At 36.8% G+C, this 26,972-nt stretch overlaps 1 protein-coding gene and 1 long non-coding RNA gene across 3 annotated transcripts; one reads left to right on the top strand and one right to left on the bottom strand.

Annotated features, from left to right (window-relative positions):
- The first annotated feature begins 4,877 nt into the window (after positions 1–4,877).
- On the top strand, positions 4,878–24,936 carry LOC110322366. Its single transcript, XR_002380562.1, has 4 exons — positions 4,878–4,987; positions 5,976–6,047; positions 22,039–22,223; positions 24,698–24,936. It is a non-coding gene; the product is annotated as an uncharacterized LOC110322366 (long non-coding RNA).
- On the bottom strand, positions 10,560–26,192 carry Pdc (phosducin). Of its 2 annotated transcripts, none has more exons than XM_021199016.1 (4): positions 26,114–26,192; positions 16,112–16,196; positions 13,625–13,770; positions 10,560–11,487 (listed from the first exon to the last, which is right to left on the bottom strand). In XM_021199016.1, the coding sequence occupies exons 2-4, from the start codon at positions 16,170–16,172 to the stop codon at positions 10,960–10,962; spliced, it is 735 nt and encodes a 244-aa protein (XP_021054675.1). In that variant the 5' UTR covers positions 16,173–16,196; positions 26,114–26,192; the 3' UTR covers positions 10,560–10,959. The 2 variants fall into 2 exon arrangements, with proteins under 2 accessions (XP_021054675.1, XP_021054673.1); XM_021199014.1 differs by having other exon boundaries at positions 26,126–26,192.
- Positions 26,193–26,972: the final 780 nt, after the last annotated feature.

Genomic DNA, 26,972 nt, shown 5'->3' with positions numbered 1-26,972 from the left:
TTAAAAAATTATTAGATCTTCTGACCAAGTCAGAAATACTATTAAGAAAAAAATTCTTGAGCTGTTTTTACTCTCCAGAGAGCTCAGCTCTCACTAGAAGTAGCTCCTCTCATGCAGACCAAAAGCCCAGCTTTTATTTACATATTTATTCCATGTTCCCTTTTGATTATCCTAAGAATCAGCATCTGGTGATCCCAGCCCCTTAACTCTTAGAAATCAGCAAGCACATTTATTTTATTTTATTTTATTTTATTTTATTTTATTTTATTTGTCTTTTAATATTGCAAAAGAATTCAGAGATCTCCCTGCCTCTGTTAAGCACAGATAATAAGCTAGTTGGGTGGGACCTCATCTTGAAATTACCATTTCTATCACTCCTGGGCCTGTGTCCCAGGATGACCTGGAACTCAGGAATCTGCCTTTGTATCTTTCTGACCAGCTGGTTCACAGTATAGCTACCTCTGTTCCTTTAGATTCATGAAGCCCCTCCTTTTTTTAACTTAGTGAAATTCTTTTTATGGTACAAAAGTTAAGGATGATGGCAGAAGAGAGAAGAAATGTTTAACAAATACATTGAAAACAGTATTTCTAAGTAACAGATACACAGGTTCTTATTTCCTTTATGGCAGCCATACATAACTTGTTTCCTGTTGCTAACAGAGCATCTGTAATACTTTTTCTTACAGTTCTCTGAATGGACAGAGTCACTTTAGTTCTTTATGTGGCAGTTGCTGGAACTTCCATTATTTTAGGGCCAGATTGGGCCTTAAACAGATAGTTCTTTCACCTGGTTGACAGTTGATGGTAGCTCTCAACTGGGAACCCAGCTGTCACATCTCAGTTCTGTGTGAGGCTTGCATCTGGTTTGGAGTTCTTCCATTCTAATGACTGAGTTTCTTCATATTTTGAGATGCTTGGATTCAAAGAAGTAACACCAGCATAAACATTCTATCAAGAACAATAGAGACACTCTTCTTTAACCCTGGCTTGGAAATTCCTGGATATGATATTTACTACATGTGTTGGTCAACTTAATTTCCAGGATAAGCTTAAATCAAAAGACAAGGGGAAGAAAAATCTTATACATAGGGGAATATGAAATATACACTGATCACAGTTTGCCTTTTAGTCTATTGCTTCCTTCCTCTTGTGTGTTATTCCTGTGGACCCATAAAATGTCTCTTCTTTTTATATGAGCGCTAAGGTGTTCTAGCCTTCAGTAATTCACTATGTTCTTACCGACACATGGGGATTTACACAAGCTCTATGACAAGCTCATAAGCTTGGTTGGTTCTTACTTTAGGGGTTTGTTTAAATATAGATTCTCCACTGTACAACAAACACACAGGAAATTGTCCTTGATTTCTGATTTTAGTCTGATGAGCAAATATATTGGAAAAAATTCATACTGTAGTAAAGGTACATTAATAGGTTTTGATTTATTTGTCATTAAGGACAAACAATAAAAGTGACTGATTTGTATCTGCTTCATCATTTTGAAAGCACATTTGCCTTCATTATCTCATTGATTTAAAAAATGTTTATGCTGTAAGTGGGACAAAGGCTTGTTGAAAGGACTCTAACTTGACAAAGTGTTCATGTTTAGGAAGAGTAAACATTTGAGTAGTGTGCTGGCTAGTTTTTAATGCCAATTTGACAAAAGCTAGGGTCATCTATGTCAACTTGATGAGCCTCCATTGAAAACTCCATGAGATTGACCTGTAGGTAAGCTTATGAGCCATTTTCTTGGCCACTGTCAGTAGTGCCATCTCTGGGCAAGTGGTGCTGGGGCGTGTAGGAAAGCATCCTGAGCGAGGCAGTAAGCAGCATCCCTGTGGTCTCAGCATCAGTTTCTGTCTTCAGATTTCAGCCTTGGGTTACTGTCCCAACTCTCCTTTATTATGGATGAAATAAACCATTTCCCCTCCAAATTGCTTCTTGTTGCATTGTATTTGTTTGTTTTTTAAATCACAACAACAGAAACTCTAAGACAGGTAACTTATTTTTATCTCAGTGATCAGAAATAGATGACTCCTGGTTCTCATCTTTGTAAAAATGTTTTTAAATTATTTAAACATTTAACATCATGAGATGAAGCTGGATATTTATATTGTGCTGTGGGACTTCTAAAATCATGATCTTCATAGAGCCCTATTTAAAAATTCTAAATTAAGACATGACATTTTAGAAAAGATCTTTCATTTAGTTCAGTTCATTAAGATACTTTATTTTTGGAATTGGGAAAAGAACTTAATAATCAAGATGAAAATAATTTAATCAGGTCTGGTTGTAGGTATTTCAGATGCCTAACCCCATGATAAGCTTATGGAATATCAGCTGAGATTCTAGGTTGCCTTTGTCTAAATAGAAATCACATGGGTTTTTCTGTACTTCAAGTCAGTACTTGTACTGGCTAGTTTTGTGTCAACTTGACACAGCTGGAGTTATCTTAGAAAAAGGAGCTTCAGTTGGGGAAATGCCTCCATGAGATCCAGCTGTAAGGCATTTTCTCAATTAGTGATCAAGGGGGGAGGTCCCCTTCTGGGTGGTGCCATTTCTGGGCTGGTAGTCTTGGGTTCTATAAGAGCAGGCTGAGCAAGCCAGTGGAAGCAAGCCAGTAAAGAACATCCCTCCATGGCTTCTGCATCAGCTCCTGCTTTCTGACCTGCTTGAGTTCCAGTCCTGCATCCTTTGGTGATCAACAGCAGTATGGAAATGTAAGCTGAATAAACCCCTTCCTCCCCAACTTGCTTCTTGGTCATGATGTTTGTGCAGGAATAGAAATCCTGACTAAGACCACCCAATCCAACAACAACAAATTAAAATTTTACAAAGCCTCTGTCTCTTGAAATACTTGAAGAAAGAAAGAAATTGAAGAAAAATTTATCTGCAAAAAATGATATCTGCAATGTGTATGTCTGTGTGAATATGAGCATGTGAGCAGAGGTGCCCCAAAAGGCCAGGTGCCTGTGGGCGTGGATCCCTTATGCTATAGCTACAGACATGGGCGCTCAGAACTGAACTCAGATCCTACGCAAGAACAGTTGACTCTTAACTACTGAACTGCGCATCTCCAGCCCCTTTCAAGGGGAGCTAGAGAGACAGTGTTTGAGGACCTATATTGAAGGAACTGAAATCCTGCCCTGTAGAAAAAGTTGAGCCTTTAATGGCTGAACTATCTCTGAAGCCAGTATTTGCAATTATAAATTTTTAAAAAAGATTTTTAAAATTTTCATTCTTACTGTATGTGTATAAGTTTTTGACAGCATGTATTATGTGCACTGTGTTTGTGCTTGCAGAGACCAGAAAAAGGTACCATTTTAATGGAATTGGGATTAAGGATGGTTGTGAACTAACAAGTGGGTGCTGGGAACCAAACCCAAGGCCTTTGCAAGGGCACCAAGTACTCTTCATTGGTGAACCATCTCTCTAAGACTTGAAACTGATATTTAGTAAAAGTGAAATACAAGGAAGAGCCATAGCTTTGTCCTTTGTAACTTCTCTGGGAACTTACACCATTTATTATGTAAGTCTCTGGAATTCAAGTAACTCAGCAGGTTTAATTTCACTTGTGATAATCATTAGCTACTAAGAATGAGCCCAGTTTGTTACAGCAGGAGCTCCGTAGGAGTGCTAATTATGTGTTATCAATGCTGAATAAATAACCTTACAATGAATTATCATTTTCAAAATAACTTGCTTAAAATTAAGCTTCTATGTATTCAAGAATTGAGACTGAGGAATGGGTACTGTGAGAAATAATATGGCTAGAGTAAACATACCTGACTTTATCAAATATGTACTTTTGGAGGATTTTCTTACATATGATGGCAAAACAAACAAATAAAAGCCCCAAAAGCCTGAAAAATAAAGAGACTTTTACAGTTTGCTCAGCCATGAGTCTCAAGTATTCATAATTTTTTTCCTTAATACTATTGCTAAAATAATGAAAAAATATGTAATTAAAGGCTTACATTACCATTTTCTTCTCTGTTTTCTCTTTTAGAACTATACCCACTAGATTAGTTATTAGATTCCTGGAATCTGGCTTTCTCCAGATTCCAGTTAACTTTGTGTTCTCCTGTTCATCCATTCGTCCTCCTCTTTCTATTTTTCTCAGAACTGAAACATAGACCAGTACTACATTAAGACAGATCATAGAGAAACCTAAATTTGGTTTGTAACATATTGTTTGTGTTGGTAACTTTCAGGTAAATAATATTACCTAATGGAAATAGTATTGGAGCTTGATAGACCCAAGGTTACAATTAAGCTTCATATCTTATTAGTTATATGAATTTGAGAAAGCCAGTTAACATCTAACTCTTCATGTCTTAATTTTTGAGCAGCATATATTATAAACAACATTCTACCTCATATGTTCTTGCAAGTCTTTACATACAATGATGACTGTGATGTTATATACAGTATTCCTGCTTACAGGTATTTTGACATATATTATATTTTAAATTTTGGATTATAGTGGTGCAGAAGTGACATATATTCTCTAGAAACCATGCCTTGAATTTTTAGTTTTGATCTTTCCAACCTTGGCTAGCACTCTGCAGCATCATACTCCCTTGGAATATCAGGTGTACTTTCATTCAGCCACTTCTTGTCAGGGCTGAACGAAAATATTTTACATTATATTGTGTTCCAAAGCTGTAGATTTTATTAGGTTAGGTGTACTAAGTGCATTCGCAACTTAGAACAGCTGATGATTTGTATTAATGTGTTGTCCATAGGTGTGGATATTTGTACACTTTGTCTCTGATTGGCAGTATGGTGTAGGTAGGTTTAAGAGGCGTGGCCTTGGTGGAGCTTTGAAGTATGCCCCTGCAGAAAGGCCTTGATGTTTCAAAGCCTCCTCCACTCCCAGTTTAATCTCTCCACTTCTTGCTTGTAGATCCAGATGTAAATACTCAGCATCCAGCCCCTGCTGCTGTTCTTCTGCTCTGCCATCATGGACTCTGATCCCTCTGGAACTGTAAGCTCAAATAAACACTTCCTTCTATAGGTTGCCTTGGTCTCAGTGTTTTATCACTGCAATAGTAAAGTAACTAATGCGGGATATGAGTTTAGATGTGTTTATGGAGAATTATTACATAGTGTGTCCAGGAGTATCTTTCTGTAATAACATAATGAGAAACTGTATTCGCTATTCGGGGTCTCCAAAGCTACTAGCAATCCACAGCATGGATGGTATTACATTTATATATGACTTCCTTTGTAATCATGAATTTATATAGTAGTTGGTTATTATGTTTCAGGAATTTAATATCTTACTTTTCACAAAATGTTTTATTTTCATAACAGTGCAAACAATTTCTTGTGAATCTTAAGCTCAGATTTTTCCTTTTTAAAGAATCAAGAGTTATTGAAATAGCAGAGCTCTTAAAAACTAAAATGGTTACTGCATTTGTCTATATAACTGTTTTATGTACATTAAAATTTGATTATGTCAAGCTTTCTTCAAGTTGTTGTTGTTTAAAACACAGTAGTGCTGTGGAACTCAGGCTAGTCTTGACCTCCTGCTCCCCCTACTTCAGCTACCCAACCCTGTTACAGTCTCTTTCCCACCTCCTGTCTTACTTGCATGTATATATGTGTACCACTGTGTTAGACTTTTAAATATAGATTCTGAGGGCCACAATCAGATCATTAGTTATCTTCCACGACAAGAGAAAACTCAGTTATCTTGATGCTGATATTAAGCACATCGGCCCCAATATGCCACTAATACTTCAAGTTTCAAACATTTAGTTAAAGATGATAGCCATAAAAAATTACCTTGAGGAGTGCTGCTGTTGAGTTTACATTAAAAAAAAACTTGTTTCATTAATGGAAGATACACTGTACATAGCTATTTCACTTTCAGAATTTACTGGTCATCAAGAAAATATTTATATTCCAATACATTTCAGAATATAATTTAAAGCACGCCACAAACCCAATTCTTTTCTTTTGTTTCACAGATGTCCTGAGAAAACTTTCAGCAGCATGGCCCAACAGTCTTGGGATTTTCTCAGCCACTTAATCTTTATGTGGTATGTTTCTGGTATCAGCTTGATGATTGGTAGCTGTGAAATGCAGTTAGGAAGTGGTTGCAATGGTTCTAGTGACAAATTATGGTGAGTTAAATCTCCACAAATGTAGAAAGCAGGAGGCAGAAGATATGCTTCCTATGTCATGGTAAGTGATGTTTACCTGGGCATGAGTTTTGCCTTCTAGAGAGCACTTGACAGTGTCTAAAGAAAGCTTTTTGTTGTTGCAATTAGAGGAGGATGCTAGTAGCATCTATTTTAGAAAGGTCAAGGATGCTGCTAACTGTCTTTTAGTGTGCAGGGCAAATCTTCACAGAAATGCCAATAATAGTGATATTCAGAAATCTTGATATAGGGGCAGCCATCAAGATTAATAATGAAATCCAAAGAGTCAATGAGGAAGTTATCAAGAAAAAAAGGCCACAAGATGAGACTGGGAAAATACAGTCCATGAACACAAGACAAAGCAGTTGGAGAATTGTCATCAGCATCCATTGTGCCTCAAAGCATCAAAGATGAGCTGTAGAATCTAATGTGTATGGTGGTTGGGCCATTTTGTTGTTGTTACTTATCTGCCCTTCACTGCTTTGGAATTTTGAAAGGACTTTTCTCTTTTGATTTAAATATTGGGTTTTTTTATTGGATATTTTCTTTATTTACATTTCAAATGTTATCCTTTTTCCTGGTTTAAATATTGTATATAAAGTGTTCGGTATGTTCATTTCTAGAAGGATGTGAGTGCTGTGTTTGCTATAGATGCATTGCACCTGACATCTTCATGAATTAGCTTCGATGTATATAAGCACAACTTTATGTCTTTAAATCTGTGTCGTAATATGAATCATTTTGCTTGCCGTATATCTGTTAAGAATGACAAGCCACGTTTAAGTAGTATCTGCACATTAGGCAGTCTTCTAATTAGCTCAGAAGATTTACTCTTTTTTTTTTTTTTTTTAATCTCAAAGTAACTTTGTGAAGAAGTGAAGTCATTATCTGTGTTTGACAGGTTTTAAAAAGGTGCAGAGAGATTAGTTAGTATGCACAAATTCACAAAGTGAATGATTGGATTCAGGTAAAGAAGTGTGCTACTGGTGTCCATTAGAGTCACCGGCATCACAATAGAGACATGGAGATACAAAGGTGTAAGCAGTTATCCTCTGTTCCCTGTATAAAGGCTTGCTTTCTTTACCTTATGTTTTTTGCTCTCTAGAATTCTCTATGGACATTGCAGACTATCAGTAATGTTTTCTGAACAAATGAATAAATTAGCTTTTCAATTTACAATTCAAATTTACTATTCCTTACTAAATTTCCTAGCATTAGATAACAAACAAATTATCCTTCAGGTCTACTACAATTATTATTTGAGTAATCATGTGACATGGTATAACATTTTAAACTTTTTAATTTAAAACTCTTTGGTAAATCAAAAATGATGTCTGGGGTGGATCTGGGAGAAGTTAAGGGTAGAATTGTGGGTGAATATGATCAAAATACATTGTTAAATTCTCAAAGAATTAATAAATATATTTTTTAATGATTTCTTCTCCTATGGAATTAATCAACAGATTAAGTGTTCGCATGAAGGCCTTTGTAATGCGACATCTTTGCAACAGCAGACTTCAGGTGTTCTAGTCAAATCCTGTCTTTCGTGTGACTCCCCTGGTGATGTTCTATGGTCAAAGCTTGCCCTGGCACCCATTAGTCACCTAGTGCTTATGCTGAGAATGGTTGCTGTCACCCCCGCTCTCTAAGTTGGTACCACCTAGTTACTTTTGTTTTGACAATGATGGGTTAAATACGTTCCTGGGCTTAGTCTGGCTTAAGCTTAAGTTGCAAGCTGTGTATTCAAAATGAAAAGATGGTCGTTTGTTTTTTTACAGGAAAGGAGCCTTCTTTGGATAGGAATGTTTCAAAGCAGTAATTTCTCTCTCTCTCTCTCTCTCTCTCTCTCTCTCTCTCTCTCTCTCTCTCTCTCTCTCTCTCTCTCTCTCTCTCTCATTCTCTCTCATTTATGTTTACTGTACATGGATGTTTCCCTTCAATGGTTAGCCTTTCTTTCCTTCCTTTGGCCTGTTACCCTGCTTCATTCTGCCACTGAGAGTGAATGACTAAATAGCTAATAACTGGATAAAATTAATAAATGAATAACTGAATCACTAAATAACTGAACCTACATCTTGTTCTTAAACTGTTGTTGTATTTTAGATATTTGACCATCCTTCTTTACCATCTCACCACCATCCTTTAAGGGTTTCCTTCCAGTCCATGGAATTAATGCCAACCTATATAGCTAGTCTATTGAGCCTTTAGATTTATAAATACTTCAGGTGAAGGTGCTTGGCTTTTTTTTTTTTCACTTTTTTTTTGTTGTTCTTGCTTTTGTTTATAGCCAACACTGTCATTGAATTAATGACTCCCAACCCTCTCATCTTGCTTTGGCCTTCTGAGTACAGGACATGGCACCACATCTTACTTTTTTGCTACATTTGTAAGACTAGTACTTTCTTAGTAGAGAATTCTATAGGAGATGAATGCATTTTCAGCCTTTACTTAATAGAAAATACCTGTTGTTAAAGCTCCTTGATTATATGTAAACATCATACATGGCCCCTCTTCTTGTTCTTCCTCCACGTGATATCCTTATTATCTAGAAATTTAAAAGCAGGCCATGTGGTGTTTAAAATGCTTTCCCCAAATGTATAATGAGGAACCAATATTCAGGATTTTAGATTCATGAACAAAAATATTCATTTAGAGACAAAACTATGTAGGAGACCAGTCAGCATAAACTGGTCATCACCAGGAATTCCGACACATCTGTTCATCATGAATACATACATATGCCAGTGGCAGACTTTCTGCCTTTTCCTTCCCTATTCTTTGTTTGCTTTTTTTCTTCCTCTATTTGATATAAAAGATTGTAGAGTCTAAAGAAAGACAAGGTGGAGATGTCAATCCAAGAGTTGACTGAAAGAGATGACCTAGACTGAGTACCTAGAGAAGTCAGTGAAGGACTTTGAAGGAAGTGACAGTTGGATAGGAGGGGTGTGTCAGTATGCTGTCAGAAGTCAGAGGAAGTAACTCAAAGGGAAGAGAGTCCCTTCTGATACGGGTTTATGGGAAGTTGAGTACAAAATGGACTAAAAGTTGTCCAGTAAACTTGATAAGAGATTTCAACTGTACTTAAATTGGTTGGCAGAGTCCCACCAGTATGATGTAAAAAAAAATGAGGAACAGGAATTGTAGGTTGTGTTAGACACCTCCTTTAAGAACTGTGACTTTAAAGAAAACCAGAGATGTGAGTAGTAGGGTAAAACTTTAAATTGTAGATGGACATACTTTAAATTGTGGGTAATATATAAATATTTCAAAGCCAATATTAATAGTACATGGAGAAAGGGGGCAGAGAGTGCAGCGGAGAGGGTCATAACCACAGGAGAGAACTTCCGGCACCTGTGGGAATGAGTTCAGGACCTACACAGCCGGATCCGATGGCTGGAGACACCTGTGTGGATGCTTCTTCCATAACGTGTAGACCACGTTTATGTGAGGTTGTCATTTCAGTTCAGATGGTTGAAAGATGAGGTAGTTCTTATCAGATAACATCTGAGAAATGTTTAGAGTCCTGGATGAAGGTGGAAGAACTGTAAGCTAGTTACATAGAAGGATTCCGGGCAGTGGTGGCGCACGCCTTTAATCCCAGAACTTGGGAGGCAGAGGCAAGAAGGAGGATTTCTGAGTTCGAGGCCAGCCTGGTCTAGAGAGTTGAGTTCCAGGACAGCCGGGCCTACACAGAGAAACCCTGTCTCGGGGGGGGGGGGGGGGGGGGGAAGAAAAGGATGGAGACCAAAGCTTCGAATATTTGCATGTTTTAACCCATGGGCTGCCAGGCATTGGTGTGCTCCCAAATCTCACGAGGAGTCCGTGTCTGACTGTGTACCAAACACCGTGTCTTCCATTGTTCAGCATGTTGCTTTAGCCCTTTCACCATTATCCTTTTACTCTGAGTTAGACATCGTTCATCTTACTCTCTAACTTTATGCATTTATACTTTAATGTTGTATTTTATTTTGCACTTCCATGTCTGTGTGAACGACAAACTTCCAAAATTTTTGTTTTGTTTTGTTTTGGTTTGGTTTGGTTTGGTTTGGCTTTTTGAGACAGGGTTTCTCTGTGTAGCCCTGGCTATCCTAGAACTCATTTGCTAGGTAAGAGTGGCCTCGAACTCATAGAGATCCATCGACCTCTGCCTCCAGAGTGCTGGGATTAAAGAAGGTGTGCCTCATCACTGGGGGGAGAGGGTAACAAATTTCAAAATATTTTCAAGAAAAGTGAAAGCTAAAATCTTACTTCTCTTCTCTGCATCTTGTTATATTGTTTGAAAAATGAAAATAATACTTTTCAGATGCAAATTTGTGGTGATTGGAGACTAATAAATGAAACCGTTTTAATTTTTTTGAGCTTTATGAAGTTTTTAAGTACTCGGCTCACGGTAGACTTTACACAGACTATTTGCTTCTTCATAGGAATTTTATTCTTATCGTACAAACCAGTTTATAAGTAGTATTCCATTTCAAAAGCCCAAATAAAAATGCCAAGGGAAAAATGAGAAGTAAACTCTAACACAGAACTTGAAAGAGATTTTTACAATGATCTAACATTGACATTACCCGTACCTCCTCTGCTTACTAGTTATTTGCTAAGAACCACAATATTTTTGCAATATAATATTATCTCAATTTGAATAATTAGTACTAAAAAGTGCTATTTACATAATTTTAGTATCTCCCCCCAATTTGAATAGCCAGGACCATATTTAGTGTTTGCTAAAGGAATATAGATACTACCAAAAAAAAAAAAATCAGTGTTCACTCTGTAAAGGATAGACATGAGATACTGACATCGTGAATGCTTATTCAATGTCCTCATCTTCCATGTTGGTCTGCTCTAGGTCATGTATCTCTCTTTCTGGTAGTAATCCATATTCATTTAGGAAAGACTCCACATCCACAGCAAAAAATTCTTCAGCAAATTGTTCAGCAACACTAATAAAATTGCTTATGAGTTCCCCACCTTTGTATACCAGCAAGGTAGGGAGTACGTCTGAGGAAAAGCGGTCCCCCGCTCCAGTATTAGAAGCTCTTATTTTACAGAACTTGACCATTGGGTACTCCACTGCAAGGCACGCTAAGCTGCTGTTGAGTGCATCACAGCCCCTGACACCATCCTCGTAAATGTTAACCACTATTGTGGTGATCTTCTGCTCCTTCTCGATGGTTTCCAGGAATTGCTCCCCTGTTTCTAGCTCATACACAAACCCATACCTAGGCCCAAAACTCAGCTTCTGATGCATATCCTGCATGCACTGTCTCCGGTATTTGCGAAGGCAACTCTCATCTTCTTTGTCTTGATGAATGAGTTCATATTCTTGAATGCTCATCTGAGAACGCAAGAAAGAAATAATAGAGATAATCCATTGAGGTATGTTTCGTCTTTAGAGGCATCAAACTCATTCTCAAGTCTAGCAGCTTTTCCTTGTTGACCACGCCTCCTTTTGCTTAGACCACGCCTCCCCTGCTTCTAACATAGATGTCTCATTTAAGCACTGGCTCAAAGGCCACTTCCAGAACCTTTACTATACATTTTCCTTATTCTGTTTTTGTTTTCACTGAAATAAGTACCATTGGAGCTTGTACTATATATTTGATTAACTAATTAATTAATGCTCAGTGTCAGCAGTTTGTTTTTGTTTTGTTTTTGTTTCTGATTATAGGCACTACCCAGATCTGTTGACTCAGAACCTATAAGGGTGAGGCTGGATTGTCTGTGTTTTAACAAGCCCTCTAGGTTATTTCTTACCACTGGGCTACATTCTATTGTGGTTAGAACAGCAAATTATCTTAATACCCTTTCATAATATGAACTCCATTATTAATATGTTTGATTGACAATTAATCACCTTTTACTCTCTACCAAGAAAAAAATAGACATAAAGAAATGATGCAGTCTAGTGTCATACGGCTCACTGAAAAGTGTAGAGTGGCCCAGAAACTTGGAAGCTGGCATTTGGGGACCCTAAGGACCGTAGTCACCTGTAGCATCCTCTTGAACTGCATCTGCTGGCTGCTTTATAGTACTTGTTTCTGCCTCTTGTATGTTTTCCTGATATTCCCAATTCTTTCTCCCTCCCAACCTACCCTCCCTCCCTCTTTCTTCCTTTGTCTTTCATTTCTCTTTTGATAAGGTCTTGCTCTGTAGCCCAGGCTAACCTAGAACTCAAGGTCCTTTTACCTTAACCTCCCCAGCGCCAACATGTGCCACCATACCTAGGTCTCTTTCCTATTCTAACAGTTTCTCTACGTTAATATTATCATCTCAATTCCATTCTTTTAGGCCTAAAATTATTAAATGTTTTGCATATTACATAAGCTGCCATCATAGTCCTGCTAGTTCAAGCAACCAAGCCTCATGAATATTGATTTGGAGATACATTTGAGAATTCCTGTCAGAAGTTGTTCTGTTTATACATGGAGGCATAGATACTTAGGCATACAGATACATTTCTGAAGTTCAACCAGCACAAAATCTTTAATACTAACAACTCAGATTTAATACTAATTTTGTCTTAAGACACTTTTAAAATTTATTTACCCTTCATAATCTGTTTGAAACAAATGAGGACATTCTTACAATTCCTCCCTTTGGAAAATGTGATTGTCTCCTCCACACTGCATGGTTACATAAAGAAACAACTTCTGTCTTCTACGTGTTACACCGTTAGACTAATGATCACTATCGTGGTCTGAAGCCATCGGCCAAGGCCATCGGCCAAGGTGCATTTCTGCTCATAGTCTCTTAACTCAGTATATTCCCAATATAAACTGATTTGGTGATAAATCCACTGGAGTGATCTCCCACACATGAAAATCTCTTAACTGCTTCCATCATTATTAATCTTGTCACATAAATAGGACATACTTATGGAGATTTTAAAATGGACTAAAATTTTTAAAAGGAAATAAAAATACTGATATTCTACTAATTTAACATTCAAATAGTCTCCACTGACATTTTAGAGGCCCTCTTTGACTCTATATCTTTATGACACGGACACACACTTGCTTAACTAAGACTCTTGCAATGCTGGCTTTTTTAGTGTTGAGCTTTTTCTGCTTATCTCTTCCCAGATCTTCCCAGGAACTCCTATTCTTCTAAGCCATGAGTATCCTCAGCCCAGTGAATGTCTCTCTACTTCTCTGCACACAGATGCACCTGCCCATAATCATGCAGTTGTGAAAGCACACAGTGGTGTCTTTTGTTGCCCTAGAGAATGCAATAGTTCATATAATTTAAAATTCTATGTTTTGTTTTCTCATTTTCTAAATTTCCTCTACAACAGTTCCTATATTCATAATTCATTCTTTTGATTCCCACATGTGTTTCTTAGTATAGAAAACCTTGATCACAGTATTCACTTTATACTACAAGGAAAACATTTCATAATACTCTAAAGTGATTCTCTTGAGGGACTTAGACTAGGTAATACAGAACTCACATCCAGTCTTTCCGACTCTTACCTTTCTGCTCATTCTTTCTTTTGAGTCGTCTCTGCTCTGAGGAGAGGACATTTGTCTGAGGATTTCCTTCTTGCTGGGTGGAATTGAATCGCCATCTTCACTTTCTAATTTAAACTTTCTCCAATCATTTATTACTCCTTTGGGTCCTGAAATTAAAATTTTAAACGTCTTTCTCTTAATTCTCAAAATTACTGCTTACATGGGCTAGAGAGATGACTCAGAGGCTAAGAACACAGGCTGTTCTTCCATAGGTCCTGAGTTCAATTCCAGCAACTACATGATGTTTTATAACCATCTGTAATGAGATCTGGTGCTCTCTTCTGTCATGTAGGCATACATGAGGGCAGAATATATATTACTGATATTCTACCAATTTAATATATATACCAATACCATATATATATATATAACATTATATATATTAATAGAGATAACCATAGTAAGGCTTAGTCTTGTTCCTCATTAATACAGTATTCTACATTTGGGTGTATTCTTTCTTTCTCACATTGTATATTATATTGTATATTAACTTATGGTATAGGTTGTATAAATTTAAATAAAGTGATTACAGTTGATTTTATTGATTCAGACAACCATGTTTTTATTTTTATTATTCTACAGTCCTCTGGAAGAGCAGCAAGTGCTCTTAACCAATGAGCCTTATCTCCACCCTGAGTTGTCATCCTTTCACTTCTTTTTCTTTTCATTATAGAACACAGTAAATTATTATGAATTTCTATACAATTTAGTCAGTTATTGCAGATAGGTGGTATTGTTTCCTCATTTTTTCTATCATGTATGATGTTGAATAAGGCATCTTATAATCAATTTTTTATCCTATCTGTCAAGTGTAAGTGAAATGCCTCCCCTGAAGGACGTGCCTCTTCCTGGGTGTGATGGTACTAACTGCCTTTGCAGAGGTCAAACCATTTTGATTTGTACTCCCCCCAGTGCTTCATGCAGAGGATGTGTTAAACTTACAGTTTTTCTACTTCTGGGGGGAAAAATGCATCTTGCCAAAGTTATGTCTGTGTCTTTTTTAGGTTGTTTTTCTCTGCAAATCTTTTGCCCACTGTGATGATTAATATTGATCATCAATTTGATATGATCTAAAATCACTTAAGAGATAAGCCTCTAAGCATGTCTGTAAGAGTTTATTTAGTTGAGCTAGTTGAGGTGGGAAGACAAACCTTAACTATGAGCATCACCATTCCATGGTCCGAGGCCCTGGAGACAGGTAACTAAGCATTACCATTCACTTTGCTCTGCCTACTGTGTATGGATACAATGGACCAGCTGCCTCAGGCGCCTGCTCTTGACATCCCCACCATGATGACTGTACCTAGAACTGTGACCACACATGAACTCTTCCTCCTTAAGTTGTTTATGCCTAGATATTTCATCACAGTAACACAAAACCACACCAAGTAACTAGTACATCCCTACTGTATGTGGTTGTCATTTAATTTCTTATTATTTGTAGAAACTCTTTATATTAAAATATTAATTTGTTGTCTACTGGATTGTACATGTTTCTCCTAAGTATGTTAGATTTTTCCTTTAATATTTTCTTCTGATAACATTTACCAGACAATGGGCATTTCCTTTGTTTCTTTCCCTTTCCTTTTCTGTGCACTTGCTTTTTCTCCCCTTCCATTTACCTCCTTCACTCCGTCCCTCCTCCTGCAATCCCTTTTTCCTTCCAGCAGACTGACCTATCTTTTCTCTTACAGTTGTTTTGCTTATTTCATACTAAGAAAGGTACTTTTACCATAGCTGTTATGAAATAGATTCCCATAGACTTATTCTGGTACAAGTGTGAACTCATTCAAACCTATGACTGAATTCAAAGGTTCCAGTCCATGCTTACAGACATGGGAGGTACTAGTGACATAGATTCTGTAGAGTCAAAGGCTTCTGAATGCAAAACTTAAGTCGTAGCACTTAACATCTAAGCTCTTGGCAGTGGCATATAATTGACCACATACAATTCAACCAGTTAAGAATGCCTCCTGGACGAAATGATGTTTTGGATATTCTGGAGGTAGATTGATTCAAACATTTTTTATTAGACTCTTGGTTTTTTTTTTTGCATTCAAAAAGCTAAAATTCAGTATTATTTACTTTTGATCACTAATATATATTTATATATAGCATAGCAAGGAAGGCTGTAGTAGGTACAGGCAGGAGGACTGGCAGAATAGAAAGGACCTTATTAAATTGTAGATAGAGGAGTTTTATGATACCTGGGTAGCAGGAAATTATCAACAATTTGTGTTTTTTCAAACCCTTTGATACTGAATTAACAAATAACAAATTTCAGGTCATTTCATTTTAAGCTAATTTATTTAGTCAAATGTTTTTAAATTATTCTTTCTGGCTAGATGAAGGTATTACTTAAATTCAGCAATATTCTCTGTAAGAACAGGAGATAATTATAGATTTAATCCTACTTCAATAATTATGTTTTCTCTGCACATTAGTTACCTGTGTGTGTGGCCTGTCCTTCAAAATCTTCCTCTAAGCTTTGGCTTGCAGCTTCATCCATTTTATGGATTGGGTTTGGTGTAGTCTGTATGATGAAAAAAGAACCGGTAAGGCCGATAAGTTCTGGGATACACATGCAAGCACATACACATCCATAAATACAATCCCCTGATGTCACCCTTGTGGAGTAAGGGTTTTCACTATGGGAAAGAGTGCGTTAAATGTTTCTGTCTGCATTGTAAGAGGACATTGATTTAGCAAGGACTAAATAGTACTACTAAAGATATTTGTATAATTTTTGGTTTGTCTTTTGAAGGTTTATGTTTTCTTTTTTTTAAATATTGATTGATTGATTGATTGCATGTGAGTACACTGTAGCTGTCTTCAGACATATCAGAAGAGGGCATCAGACCCCATGACAGATGGTTTTGAGCCACCATGTGGTTGCTGGGAATTGAACTCAGGACCTCGGGAAGAGTGGTGCTCTTAAGCACTGAGCCATCTTTCCAGCCCAAAGGTTTATGTTTTCATTTGGGTTTAGGTACTTTGGTGAATGCTATTGATTAATAAATTCCTTATTTTTATTACTACATGTCAAAAGATTTCATAAGGCTCTACCCCAATATCTCATAAAATGAAAAATTCTAATTAGTTGCATATTTGATATCTTAGTGCTATTGCTGTGAAAAGAACCATGACCAAACCAACACTTATGAAACAAAAGCATTTAATTAGGGGCTTGCTTACAGTTTCAGATGTTTTGTCCATTTTCATCATTGAAACATGCAGACCGGTACTGGGGCGGTAGCTAAGAGCTACATCACGATCCTCAAGCAGAGAGATAAAGAACCTTGGCCTGGCATGGGATTTGAAACCTCAAAGCCCACTCCTAGTGACACGTGTCTTCCAACAAAGCCACACCCACTTCAACAAGGCCACACCTCCCAATTGTTCATAAACCTTTCTCAAATAGTGTCACACCCCCTTGATGACTAAACATTTAAATATATGAGGATTGGGGACCATTCTTATTCAAACCACCACACTTACTATAAGCATTTTACTACAGGATGTGGATTTTCCAAGTACCTTATGTGACAAATTTATTTAATGCTCTCCTATCCCAATGTGGTAGGACATAAGTAATTTGTTTTTAAAATTGTAGAAGCTAGAGAAGTTTGATTATTTGCCATGCAAGTTTAGTACAGGATTTTAACCTAGACTATTTGACTTGGAGCCTACTGTTATCCATCACACTATTTGTTAAAGTAACTACTTTGGATTCTTTCTTCCTATGATTTGAAAAGTACAGTGTACTTAGTACTGAAAACAGATGTCCTAAGAAACATTGCTGATCAATACTTAACATCTTTTAGTGCTAAAGAGTGAGTTTTGATGAAATGATTGCCCACCAAAGAAAGGAAAGGAGATTAGTAAATACATTTTTTTCTTCCCGCTATACTCTCTTGTAATTTTGAGTAGTTAAAATGTTGCAGGAGCCTCATGGCTAATTACTTCTTTATGCTTAGTTCACAGTAAAATGAATTTACTTACTTATTTATCCTTAATCAACTGGAAATTTTGGTTTATATACACTAGTATGTTCCCTAAGGGGTCCGTCCATAGAGTTGTGATTTTTCTAAAACTTCACTGGGGAGGATCTGTGAGATTGGTGTCTTTACATTTTCTCTTTTCTCCTTGTAATGTCAGTTTTGAACACTGATATTTTCCAGTCTGGACAGTAATTCCTTCTTAGCTTTTGTTGATTTATGCTTCAGAATTAGAGTTGGTTTCTTTAGTGCTGGTCTTGACTCCTTTTGTGTCTTAACTTGTGACAATTTTTGGGCTGATCCTAGAATTCTGCTTCCTTTGTTACAGTTCCTAACAGAATCAGCTGAGAGCAAAATTCTTTGCTGACTTGGTTTCCCATTTGAACAAGAAAAAGCTTTAAATGAGCTATTAAGATTCTAGAATGGTTCCATAATCATAAGTATAATTAAGAATGGAGAATTTGTAATAATATAGAGAGAACTGGCTGGTGTTCAAACTCCATGAGGAGTATAATTTATGTTCATTTGCAATTAGAAATATTAGACTTATTTAGCTATTTACAAAAGAGTGAATTTGAGTATTTTTATTAAATAAAAAGAAAAACAGAAAAAGAAAAAATGAAAGGGAAATATGTAAATACTGTTGGTTTAAGAAAAGAAATATAATGACTACAATTACTTAAAACCATTTTTATTTCTAAAGAAACATGACCTGTTTTTGCTTCAAAGTAAAAGCAAAGAATAAAGAACTCGAAACACAGTTTATTATTTCAATTGCCCCTTAAGTTCTAGTGAAAAACAAAACAAAACAGTAACTTAATTAGCCTTTTCTTCTGCAAGAGTAGAGTATTAATTTGGCTATCTATAATTTTAAATAAATATGTATAAAGCTAAGAACATTAAATAATTCTACTTCAAGTGTTGAAGACACAGAGCTATAACTTCCTTTTTGATTTATTATTTTTAATAGCTTAATTGTCAATTTTAAGTTTTTTTTTTTCTTGGTTTTTCGAGACAGGGTTTCTCTGTGTAGCCCTGGCTGTGCTGGAACTTACTTTGTAGACCAGGCTGGCCTCGAACTCAGAAATCCGCCTGCCTCTGCCTCCCAAGTGCTGGGATTAAGGGCGTGCACCACTACGCCCGGCAGGTTATTCATTTTAAGTCTATTGATTGAATTAGTATATACCTACATTATACCGTGTTGGACAGTTCTCTGAGATGTGAATTTTGTTTAAAAAGAAAAATATTTTGGTAAGGTTTTCACTAATGCTAACATATAAGCCAACTGGACTGCCTTTCTTTGAGCTAGAGTATAAAAATTAAGAAATTTTTCTACAGTTTTCTACCAGGAAAAGTGTAAACTAATTAGAAGAAAAATATTAAAACATGGAAATGTTTGTTTCTAGTATTCATGGTCTCTGTAGAAGACAGCTTAAACAGAATATCACTCACTATTGATAGGTTTATTTATATTCATAGTAATTCCCCCTCTATCCCTTCCTCTAGGACTTGCTGGCTATCCCAAATAATCTATTGTAATAAATTTACATTGGCACCATACAAGCAGTTACAGTGGTATTCAAAAATCATGTATCCTGGCTCACAGAAAATAAATATTTTCTAAACAAGACCTGAACAATGACAATGCCAGTTACCATATTGATTGTAAAAGGGGGAATATCATAAGACCCCCACCCCTAGATAAAGAGCTACAGGCAATTAATGACTGCTAAGATAGGGACAAGCCCTCTGATATATACTAAACTGATTTAGTAGGTCCTATGTACCTATCTATGACCTGTCTTGTTTGTCTTGTCTGTTTGTCTGTCTATCATCTGCCTATCTATCTATCTATCTATCTATCTATCTATCTATCTATCTATCTATCTATCTATCACAATTAAAGAATAAGAGCCCATCAAGCTGAGAGGAAATGGAGAGACACATAGGATGAACTGGAGAGGGGAGAGTGTGGAGTTGAAATGATGTAAATTATGTAAATGCAATAATTTTGTATGAATAATAAAAATGTGTTTAAAAGAAAATAAATTCTTTATGTGTCTGTTGTATAAAATAAAATGTATCTTAAGTATTGTTGATTTAAAAAAAAATCAGCATTTGTGTCAAGCAGTGGTGGTGCATGCCTTTAGTACTAGCACTCAGGAGGCAGAGGCAAGCAGATCTCTGAGTCTAAGCCAGCCTGGTCTACAGAGTGAGTTCCTGGACAGCCAGGGCTACACAGAGAAACCCTGTCTTGAAAAAAATAGCTGGGCAGTGGTGATGTATGCCTTTAATCCCAGCACTTGGGAGGCAGAGGCAGGTGGATTTCTGAGTTAGAGGCCAGCCTGGTCTCCAGAGTGAGTTCCAAGACAGTCAGAGCTATACTGAGAAACCCTGTCTCAACTGCCCACCCTTCAAAAAAAGAAAAAGAAAGAGAGAGAGAAAGAGAGAGAGAGAGAGAGAGAGAGAGAGAGAGAGAGAGAGAGAGAGAGAAATAAATAAATAAATAAATAAATAACAGCAACAACAAAATCAAAATTTGGCTTGAAATTGTATGAGTAATGGTTGATTTTTAAGTAACAATGATATTATAAGCCTTTGATGCCAATGAGAATGTTTTTATGTGACTGGAAATTGATGTTAAAATGGAGCAAGAAGACAGAATACAAATGTTAACTTCATCAACATTTACTATCTGAAAGAGTTATTGTGTTTTGCATCTTAGCAAGATGTAAAAACCTGTGACCCTGCTTCTTCTTCTTCTTTTTTTTTTTAAGATTTATTTATTTATTATATGTAAATACACTCACTGTAGCTGTCTTCAAACACACCAGAAGAGGGCATCTGATCTCATTACAGATGACTGTGAGCCACCATGTGGTTGCTGGGATTTGAACTCAGGACCTTTAGAAGAGCAGTCAGTGCTCTTAACCACTGAGCCATCTCTCCAGCCCAACCCTGCTTCTTTTAAATGTTGGGCTGTTAGAATACTGTTTGTTTGGTTGCCTGCTTGCTTCCTTGTTTCTTGGTTTTGAGACAGGATCTTATGCATCCCAGGTTAGCCTGGAACTTGATCTGTATCTGAGGATTACCTTGAACTTTTGATTTTCCTGTCTTTCTCTTCCCCTGAGTGCTGTGATACATCCCCTGAGTGATGTGAAGAAGCTTGTGATACTACACCTGGTGTATAAATTGAGACCAGGGCTTCCTGTATAGTAGGCAAGTACTCTACTGACTGAACCAGAACTCCTATTATACTTATTTAATTAATAAAAAAATTTTAAATGTATTAACTGTGAAAGAACCAAAGAACTACTTCTATCTGTCCATCTCTTTCTTTGTTTATGTACAACTTTGTGGTGTGTGTGTGTGTGTGTGTGTGTGTGTGTGCCACACCCACTCCAGTAAAAACTGCGTGGCAGACCCAAAAGCTTGGATGCAGTCCTGAAGCAAAAATTTTCATGGAAACTTAGTCTCCAGGAACCTTGGTATCCCATAGCATGAATGCTCCAAACTTGTCCTTAGTCGGTGAATGGATCTGTCTGCCTTCCTTCAATATTGCTTTATTATAAGTGCCTCTAATGAATGATTTTTGACATATAGCTAAGTTAGATCAGCCTCCACCAGTGTTCCAATGTCCTAGGAAATCATTGAGCCAACCTTGGGCTTTGATTTTTTTGTAAGAATGTTACTCATTCAGACGAAAAGCCTCCAGTGTTCTCAGAGAGACAGTGAAAGCAATCAGGCATTACAATTTACTGGAATAGAGCTAGAAATCTCAGGGCTAGTCTACAAAGTAAACTTAGAACAACAGCCTTGTCACTCCCATACCCAGGAATTTACAATGGACTAAGGGGAAGGTGGATTATACAATAGACTAGAATTGGAACTATGGCAAGGGCATGAAGCCTTGCCCCTGGCTTCTAAGATTAAACTGACCTTAGGTGGGGCTGCTTTTGATCCCAGTTGTTAACATTGATTTTTATCCCATTTGGTTCCTGTTAGCTTTTATGTATGCATTCCTCTGTTTTGTTGTAAAAATCATTTTGCAGTGGGTAACCTCAATGTACCTTGGATGACCTTAATGTATCACTTAGCTTCCTTGTCTCCTTCTATAATATAAGTCTGATGCTCGCTTTGAAAAATTACATTCAGATCAACACTCCCTTGTGGTCTCCTCTGTTTGTCACTTTTCGCCGACTCCTTGCTCACCTGAATACCGGGACCCTGATTCTTCTGCGGGTTGAGGGTCCAACTGAGTCCAGTCTGAGGCATGTGTGGTGTGTGTGTGTGTGTATCAAAGGGAGTGCACTCACTTGTGTAGGTTACATATGTGGAGGCACAAGCTGACATCAGAATGTTTTTCTTTTGTTCCAGTTGCTTAAGAAGCCCTGTGATTGGCCTGTCTCTGCCCACTCTCCCTCACTGCTGGTATTATAGATGCGCACCACCACTTGTTAAGTGTGTGCCAGGGATCCGAACTTACACCTCTATGTTTGTGCAGCAAGCATTTTACCCATGGATTCATCTCTCCAGTCTTTGAGGAACTATTATTCAGTAAGGTGGCTGAAACTAGCAAAAGCATGAGTGAGATGGATAAAACCCATAACTTCCTGTTTTCTCTTTACTGTCGCAAGAAAACTGGATTTCATGCCATGTTCTGTGTTCCATGAGAGTCACACTGCATCCAGTCACCTTTGTCACGTCTCCTCTTCTCCCCTTTTCACATCATATATCTCCTACGTGTCTGCTTCACTGTTCCAAGGTGACTGTGAGCTAATCTGATCAACTAAACCAGGCTAATGTTCTCACCAGAATTAATGTGTTCATTGAGATAGTTAACCCCTGCCACGAATATCTTCTCCAGTGTCATTCTGGGCTCCTATAGAAAGCATTTTGTATTTCTTAATAAAACAAGCTACTGGTTGAATTCACTTGAAATAGGCCTGACAACACTCCGTCAAGATCGTATAAGAACTACTGGATCTGTGTAGAACTCTTCTTTCAAATCAGAAAGATGGAGATGATTATTTCCCCAAAGCCACTCTGTTTACCAGTCCAGCCCACGGTTAGGATTTTAGATTTGAAAGAGGAGATGGGGTAGCACAAAATGTGCCCTTAGGTCAGTTTCATTATATAGGATCACATTATGCCTCATCTCTGTGAGCCTTTTAAAATCACCCTCTAATTTATTGGTACGTATCTTTTCCTCAAAAGTAGAACTTGACTTCCTGTGGACCATGCACTTAAATGCTTTGAATGTGAGTGTGCATAGTGCTACGCACTTGATTACTTAGATTTAAGTCTAGCTCTGCCAAACCTTAGCTAGATAGACCACCTGGGGCAAATCATTAAAACTCTATTTGCTTTAGGTTTTCATTCCTAAAACTGAGAGTAATAGTTGTATCTATTTCAAAAAGTGTATGGAGAATAAATGCAAGGAATTATGTAAAGTGTATAGTATTTAGTATTGGTCACTTAATAGTCTGGGGTAAAAAAATAATTTGTTAATTACTGAATAATAAAAAATGAAGCCTAAGTAAATTTAATAATTTATATAGTAAACCACATCTAAATTTTATTTAAGACTCAATGCATATATGTTCTGCTTATACATAATTATCTTTCCCATCAAAGATTATGTATCATACATTTTAACCCTCAACTATTTTATATGTTCCTATTTCATTACTGACTGGGTACTTTATTTATTTATTTTTAACTTATTTTAGTACATATTTTCTTCATTTACATTTCAAATGCTATCCTGAATGTTCCCTATACCCTCCCCCCACCCTGCTCCCCTGCCCACCCACTCCCACTTCTTGACCCTGGTGTTCCCCTGTATGGGACATATAAAGTTTGCAAGACCAAGGGGCATCTCTTCCCAACGATGGCTGACTAGGCCATCTTCTGCTATATATGCAGCTAGAGACACGAGCTCTGGGGGTACTGGTTAGTTCATATTGTTGTTGCACCTGTAGGGTTGCAGACCCCTTCAGTTCCTTGGGTAATTTCTCTAGCTCCTCCATTGGGGTCTCTGTGTTCTATCCTATAGATGACTGTGGGCATCCACTTCTATATTTGCTAGGCATTGGCATAGACTCACAGAGATAGCTATATCAATGTCCTTTCAGCAAGATCTTGCATATCACCCTGAATGTGGTAACCCAATCACAAAAGAACTCATTTGATATGCACTCACTGATAAGTGGATATTAGCCCAGAAACCTAGAATAGCCAAGATACAATCTCCAAAACACAAGAAAATCAAGAATAAGGAAGACCAACACGTGGATACTTCATTCCTTCCTAAAATAGGGAATAAAATACCCATGAAAGAAGTGGCAGAGACAAAGTTTGGAGCTAAGACGAAAGGATGGACCATCCAGAGACTGCCCCACCTGGGGGTCCATCTCACAATCAGCCACCAAATGCAGACTGGGTACTTTATAATTAAAGTATTTGATTTATATTTCATAAGCAATATTTGCTACAAGGCATTTTCGAACATGTAAAACAAAACATTAATCTTGAATTGAGGAATAGAGTATAATAAAATGTAAATGAAATGGGAGAGAGGAAATAGGAATACTGGTTTAGGTAGGGTGTGGCGTAATTATTCTCAATGAGTTAACCTCCTTATGATTTTGATAATTGTCAAGTGATTGGTCTTCCTTTCTGTGTGACTGCCACAGTACCCCATACAACTGCCAATTAACTCCTTCCTGCATTTCAGTTCACTAAGGAAAGGGGGCTTTGCTTAGAGAGTAAAGACACCCAGTATTTAGTTATCCTAGTTGTTAATTTAGCAGTGCATGAGCTTTTACACTTCATGGTTATCATACTGAGAGTTTTCTTTAAAGACAAATTACTGTAAGCATGAGTGGAATATACGGCTGTCTTTAAAACAGCGGCAGTGAATAAGAACACTGAGCTGAGCAAGCGGCGGAAAGTCAACAGTTGCTGCTGTGTTTTTCCTGGCATATAAAGCACAGTCTTAGCTGATGTACTACTGTCCTCCCCCTGAATCTAGGCACAGTTTGTGACCATGGATGCAAGAACTGGGATGGAAAGTCAACATCAGAAGCTGTGGAGAAGATGTTCTTAACCTCTTCCCTACTCTATAAAGAGAACACATGAGCCTGGGCAGGAGGAAGGAGTAGCATGACTTTTTGAAGAACTTGGATGCCAGGAACACATGGAAAGTAGCAGTTTTATATTCGTCAGCCTGCATTATCAGCACAAAACTTTAATAAACATGAACTTTCAGAATTAAAATGGAATTCCTGTACTTAATGAAAAGATATCAACCCCAGCATTGATGTTACAATCTTTAGACATTCTTTTGTTCTGGAGAGGCTAGAAGTATCACAGTCATCCAAGAGATTTATGGGAGCTATCTGTCTTAGTTATATATAATTTTTGTAAGCTCATTTACTTCCAGCACATATTGTTTAATTCTGTTATGAATATTATAAATTATTCTCCAGATATTTTGATAATAATATAACACAAAATCTAGTCGCTAAACAAAATATTTTGTCAAAAATTGACAATTCTCAATTTGATGAACTAGATGATCTATGGTGTAAATTACAATAATGTGATTTCATGTATCATATATAATGGATATATATGCATAAATGAATCTGTAGTTGAAATGAACACTGTAGTTAAAAGCTGTTCGAAGTTTAAATAACTTTGTTTCAAAGCAATGGAAAAAATACCATATACATGTTCATTGCACAAATAGTAAAATTTATTGGTAATGCTAATGTTCATTTGGGGCAAAGTAGAAGGAAAATGAAATCAATCAAAAGAAAAATTTCACATAACTTAGCAAATCTGATCAAGGTCTCGATATTTGTTTAAAAAGCATCATTTTGATCTCTTCAAAGTTTTAGACATTTGAAGTAGATATTTTTATCTCCACTTTAAAGTTTTAAAAAAGAAACAGCAGCCTGAAATNTGTCCTGTTATCCAAAAGCCTGAAAGCACATTTTTTGACTGTTTTATCCAGCGGTCCGCAAAGCCTTAGTATTAAGTGAAAAGACTTTAGTACTGAGCACAGGCTGCTTTCTATGTGCTGAGAGCCAAATTCTCAAACACCAAGTAAAAAGCAGTGTCATCGCTTCCCTTCAGGTCTTCTTGCACTCACAGGAGAACTGAAGAATCTAAACTTTCAGAATTAATCCCCCATATGAGGACTTATATTAAATATGCAGAACACCAGACTCACACTTGTGTGTTTAATCTGAACTTTGATTAACAGAGATGACAACATAAATAGCTTTAGGAGGGAAACATATACAGTATGTAATTGCCTTTATAGCATGTTTGATGTTAGTTGGAAAGATTTCAAAAGAACACAATAACATATAAACACTAAAATTATAATCATTCCCTACAAGACAAATTTCTTTAAAAAATATATTATCAAAAACATTACTTGCACACTCACAGTTTGGGTCTCTGTTCCTGGAGTCCAGTGGTTATGTCCAGTGGGTGAGAATTGCTGTCCACTGAACTCCTTTGAACTTGGAACAGTTTTAAGCTCGGATTTAAGACCCCTGGATTACTGATGACCCTTGCAGAAATAGCTCTGAACATGTAATAGGATTGCCGTAAGAGAATTAACAAAGCAGGACAAAACAGACTAACACACAAGGAGCTTGGAGCACTGTTTATTACAGTCTTTATCCACCTCTTTCTCTGTCATTTGAGAAAATGGCTTTCTGAACTTCTGACATCTATTTTCAGAAATTTCTTGTCATTTTCTAAAAACCAAAAAAATTTTTTTCTTGATTATTAAAGTTCCCTTAGTATGTAATACATATTCTCAATATCATCTGTCATGGAAAGTTTTTTTTTTTTCCCTTTGAATTTGCCAACCAGCTAATTTCTTTTTGTTCTCTGAAATGTTCTCTACACAGAAATCCTTTACTTCTTGCAACAAAATTCCACAAAAGCTTGACCAGTCCCCAGTAACACTCATATAGCTTCTTTTCATTTTATCAGTTTTTCTGACTTCTTTCTTTCTTCCACTGTTTTGACCATTCCAGTATTCTTTCATGTACCATTAAAAAAACCTGAATATTTAGTGTCAATTTGTTAACTACTTGCCTTCACAAGAGGATACTTAGCAGAAAATCATACTGCCTTCAAAAGTTAGATGTTTGATTTCAGAGCTGTCAGTTTATAGTTTACAGTTCTCAATAGATATCCTGCATATCAGATATTTACATTACAGTTAATAACAGTAGCACAATTACAATTATGAAAAAAGCGATGAAATAATTTTATGGTTG

The sequence above is a fragment of the Mus pahari genome, chromosome 5, assembly GCF_900095145.1.
Source record: "Mus pahari chromosome 5, PAHARI_EIJ_v1.1, whole genome shotgun sequence".
In the NCBI taxonomy this organism is placed as follows: domain Eukaryota; kingdom Metazoa; phylum Chordata; class Mammalia; order Rodentia; family Muridae; genus Mus; species Mus pahari.
Note: the sequence above shows the minus strand (reverse complement) of the source record. Positions and strands in the feature narration are given on the sequence as shown.

Bases quoted from the DNA above. Each gene is read 5' to 3' on its own strand.
- Pdc (XM_021199016.1), bottom strand. From the start codon at position 16,172: ATGGATGAAGCTGCAAGCCAAAGCTTAGAGGAAGATTTTGAAGGACAG. The intron at 13,771-16,111 runs GTAACTAATGTG...TTTTAATTTCAG, and splicing joins AGGACAGGCCACACACACAG to GACCCAAAGGAGTAATAAAT. The intron at 11,488-13,624 runs GTAAGAGTCGGA...TTGCGTTCTCAG, and splicing joins AAGAAAGAATGAGCAGAAAG to ATGAGCATTCAAGAATATGA.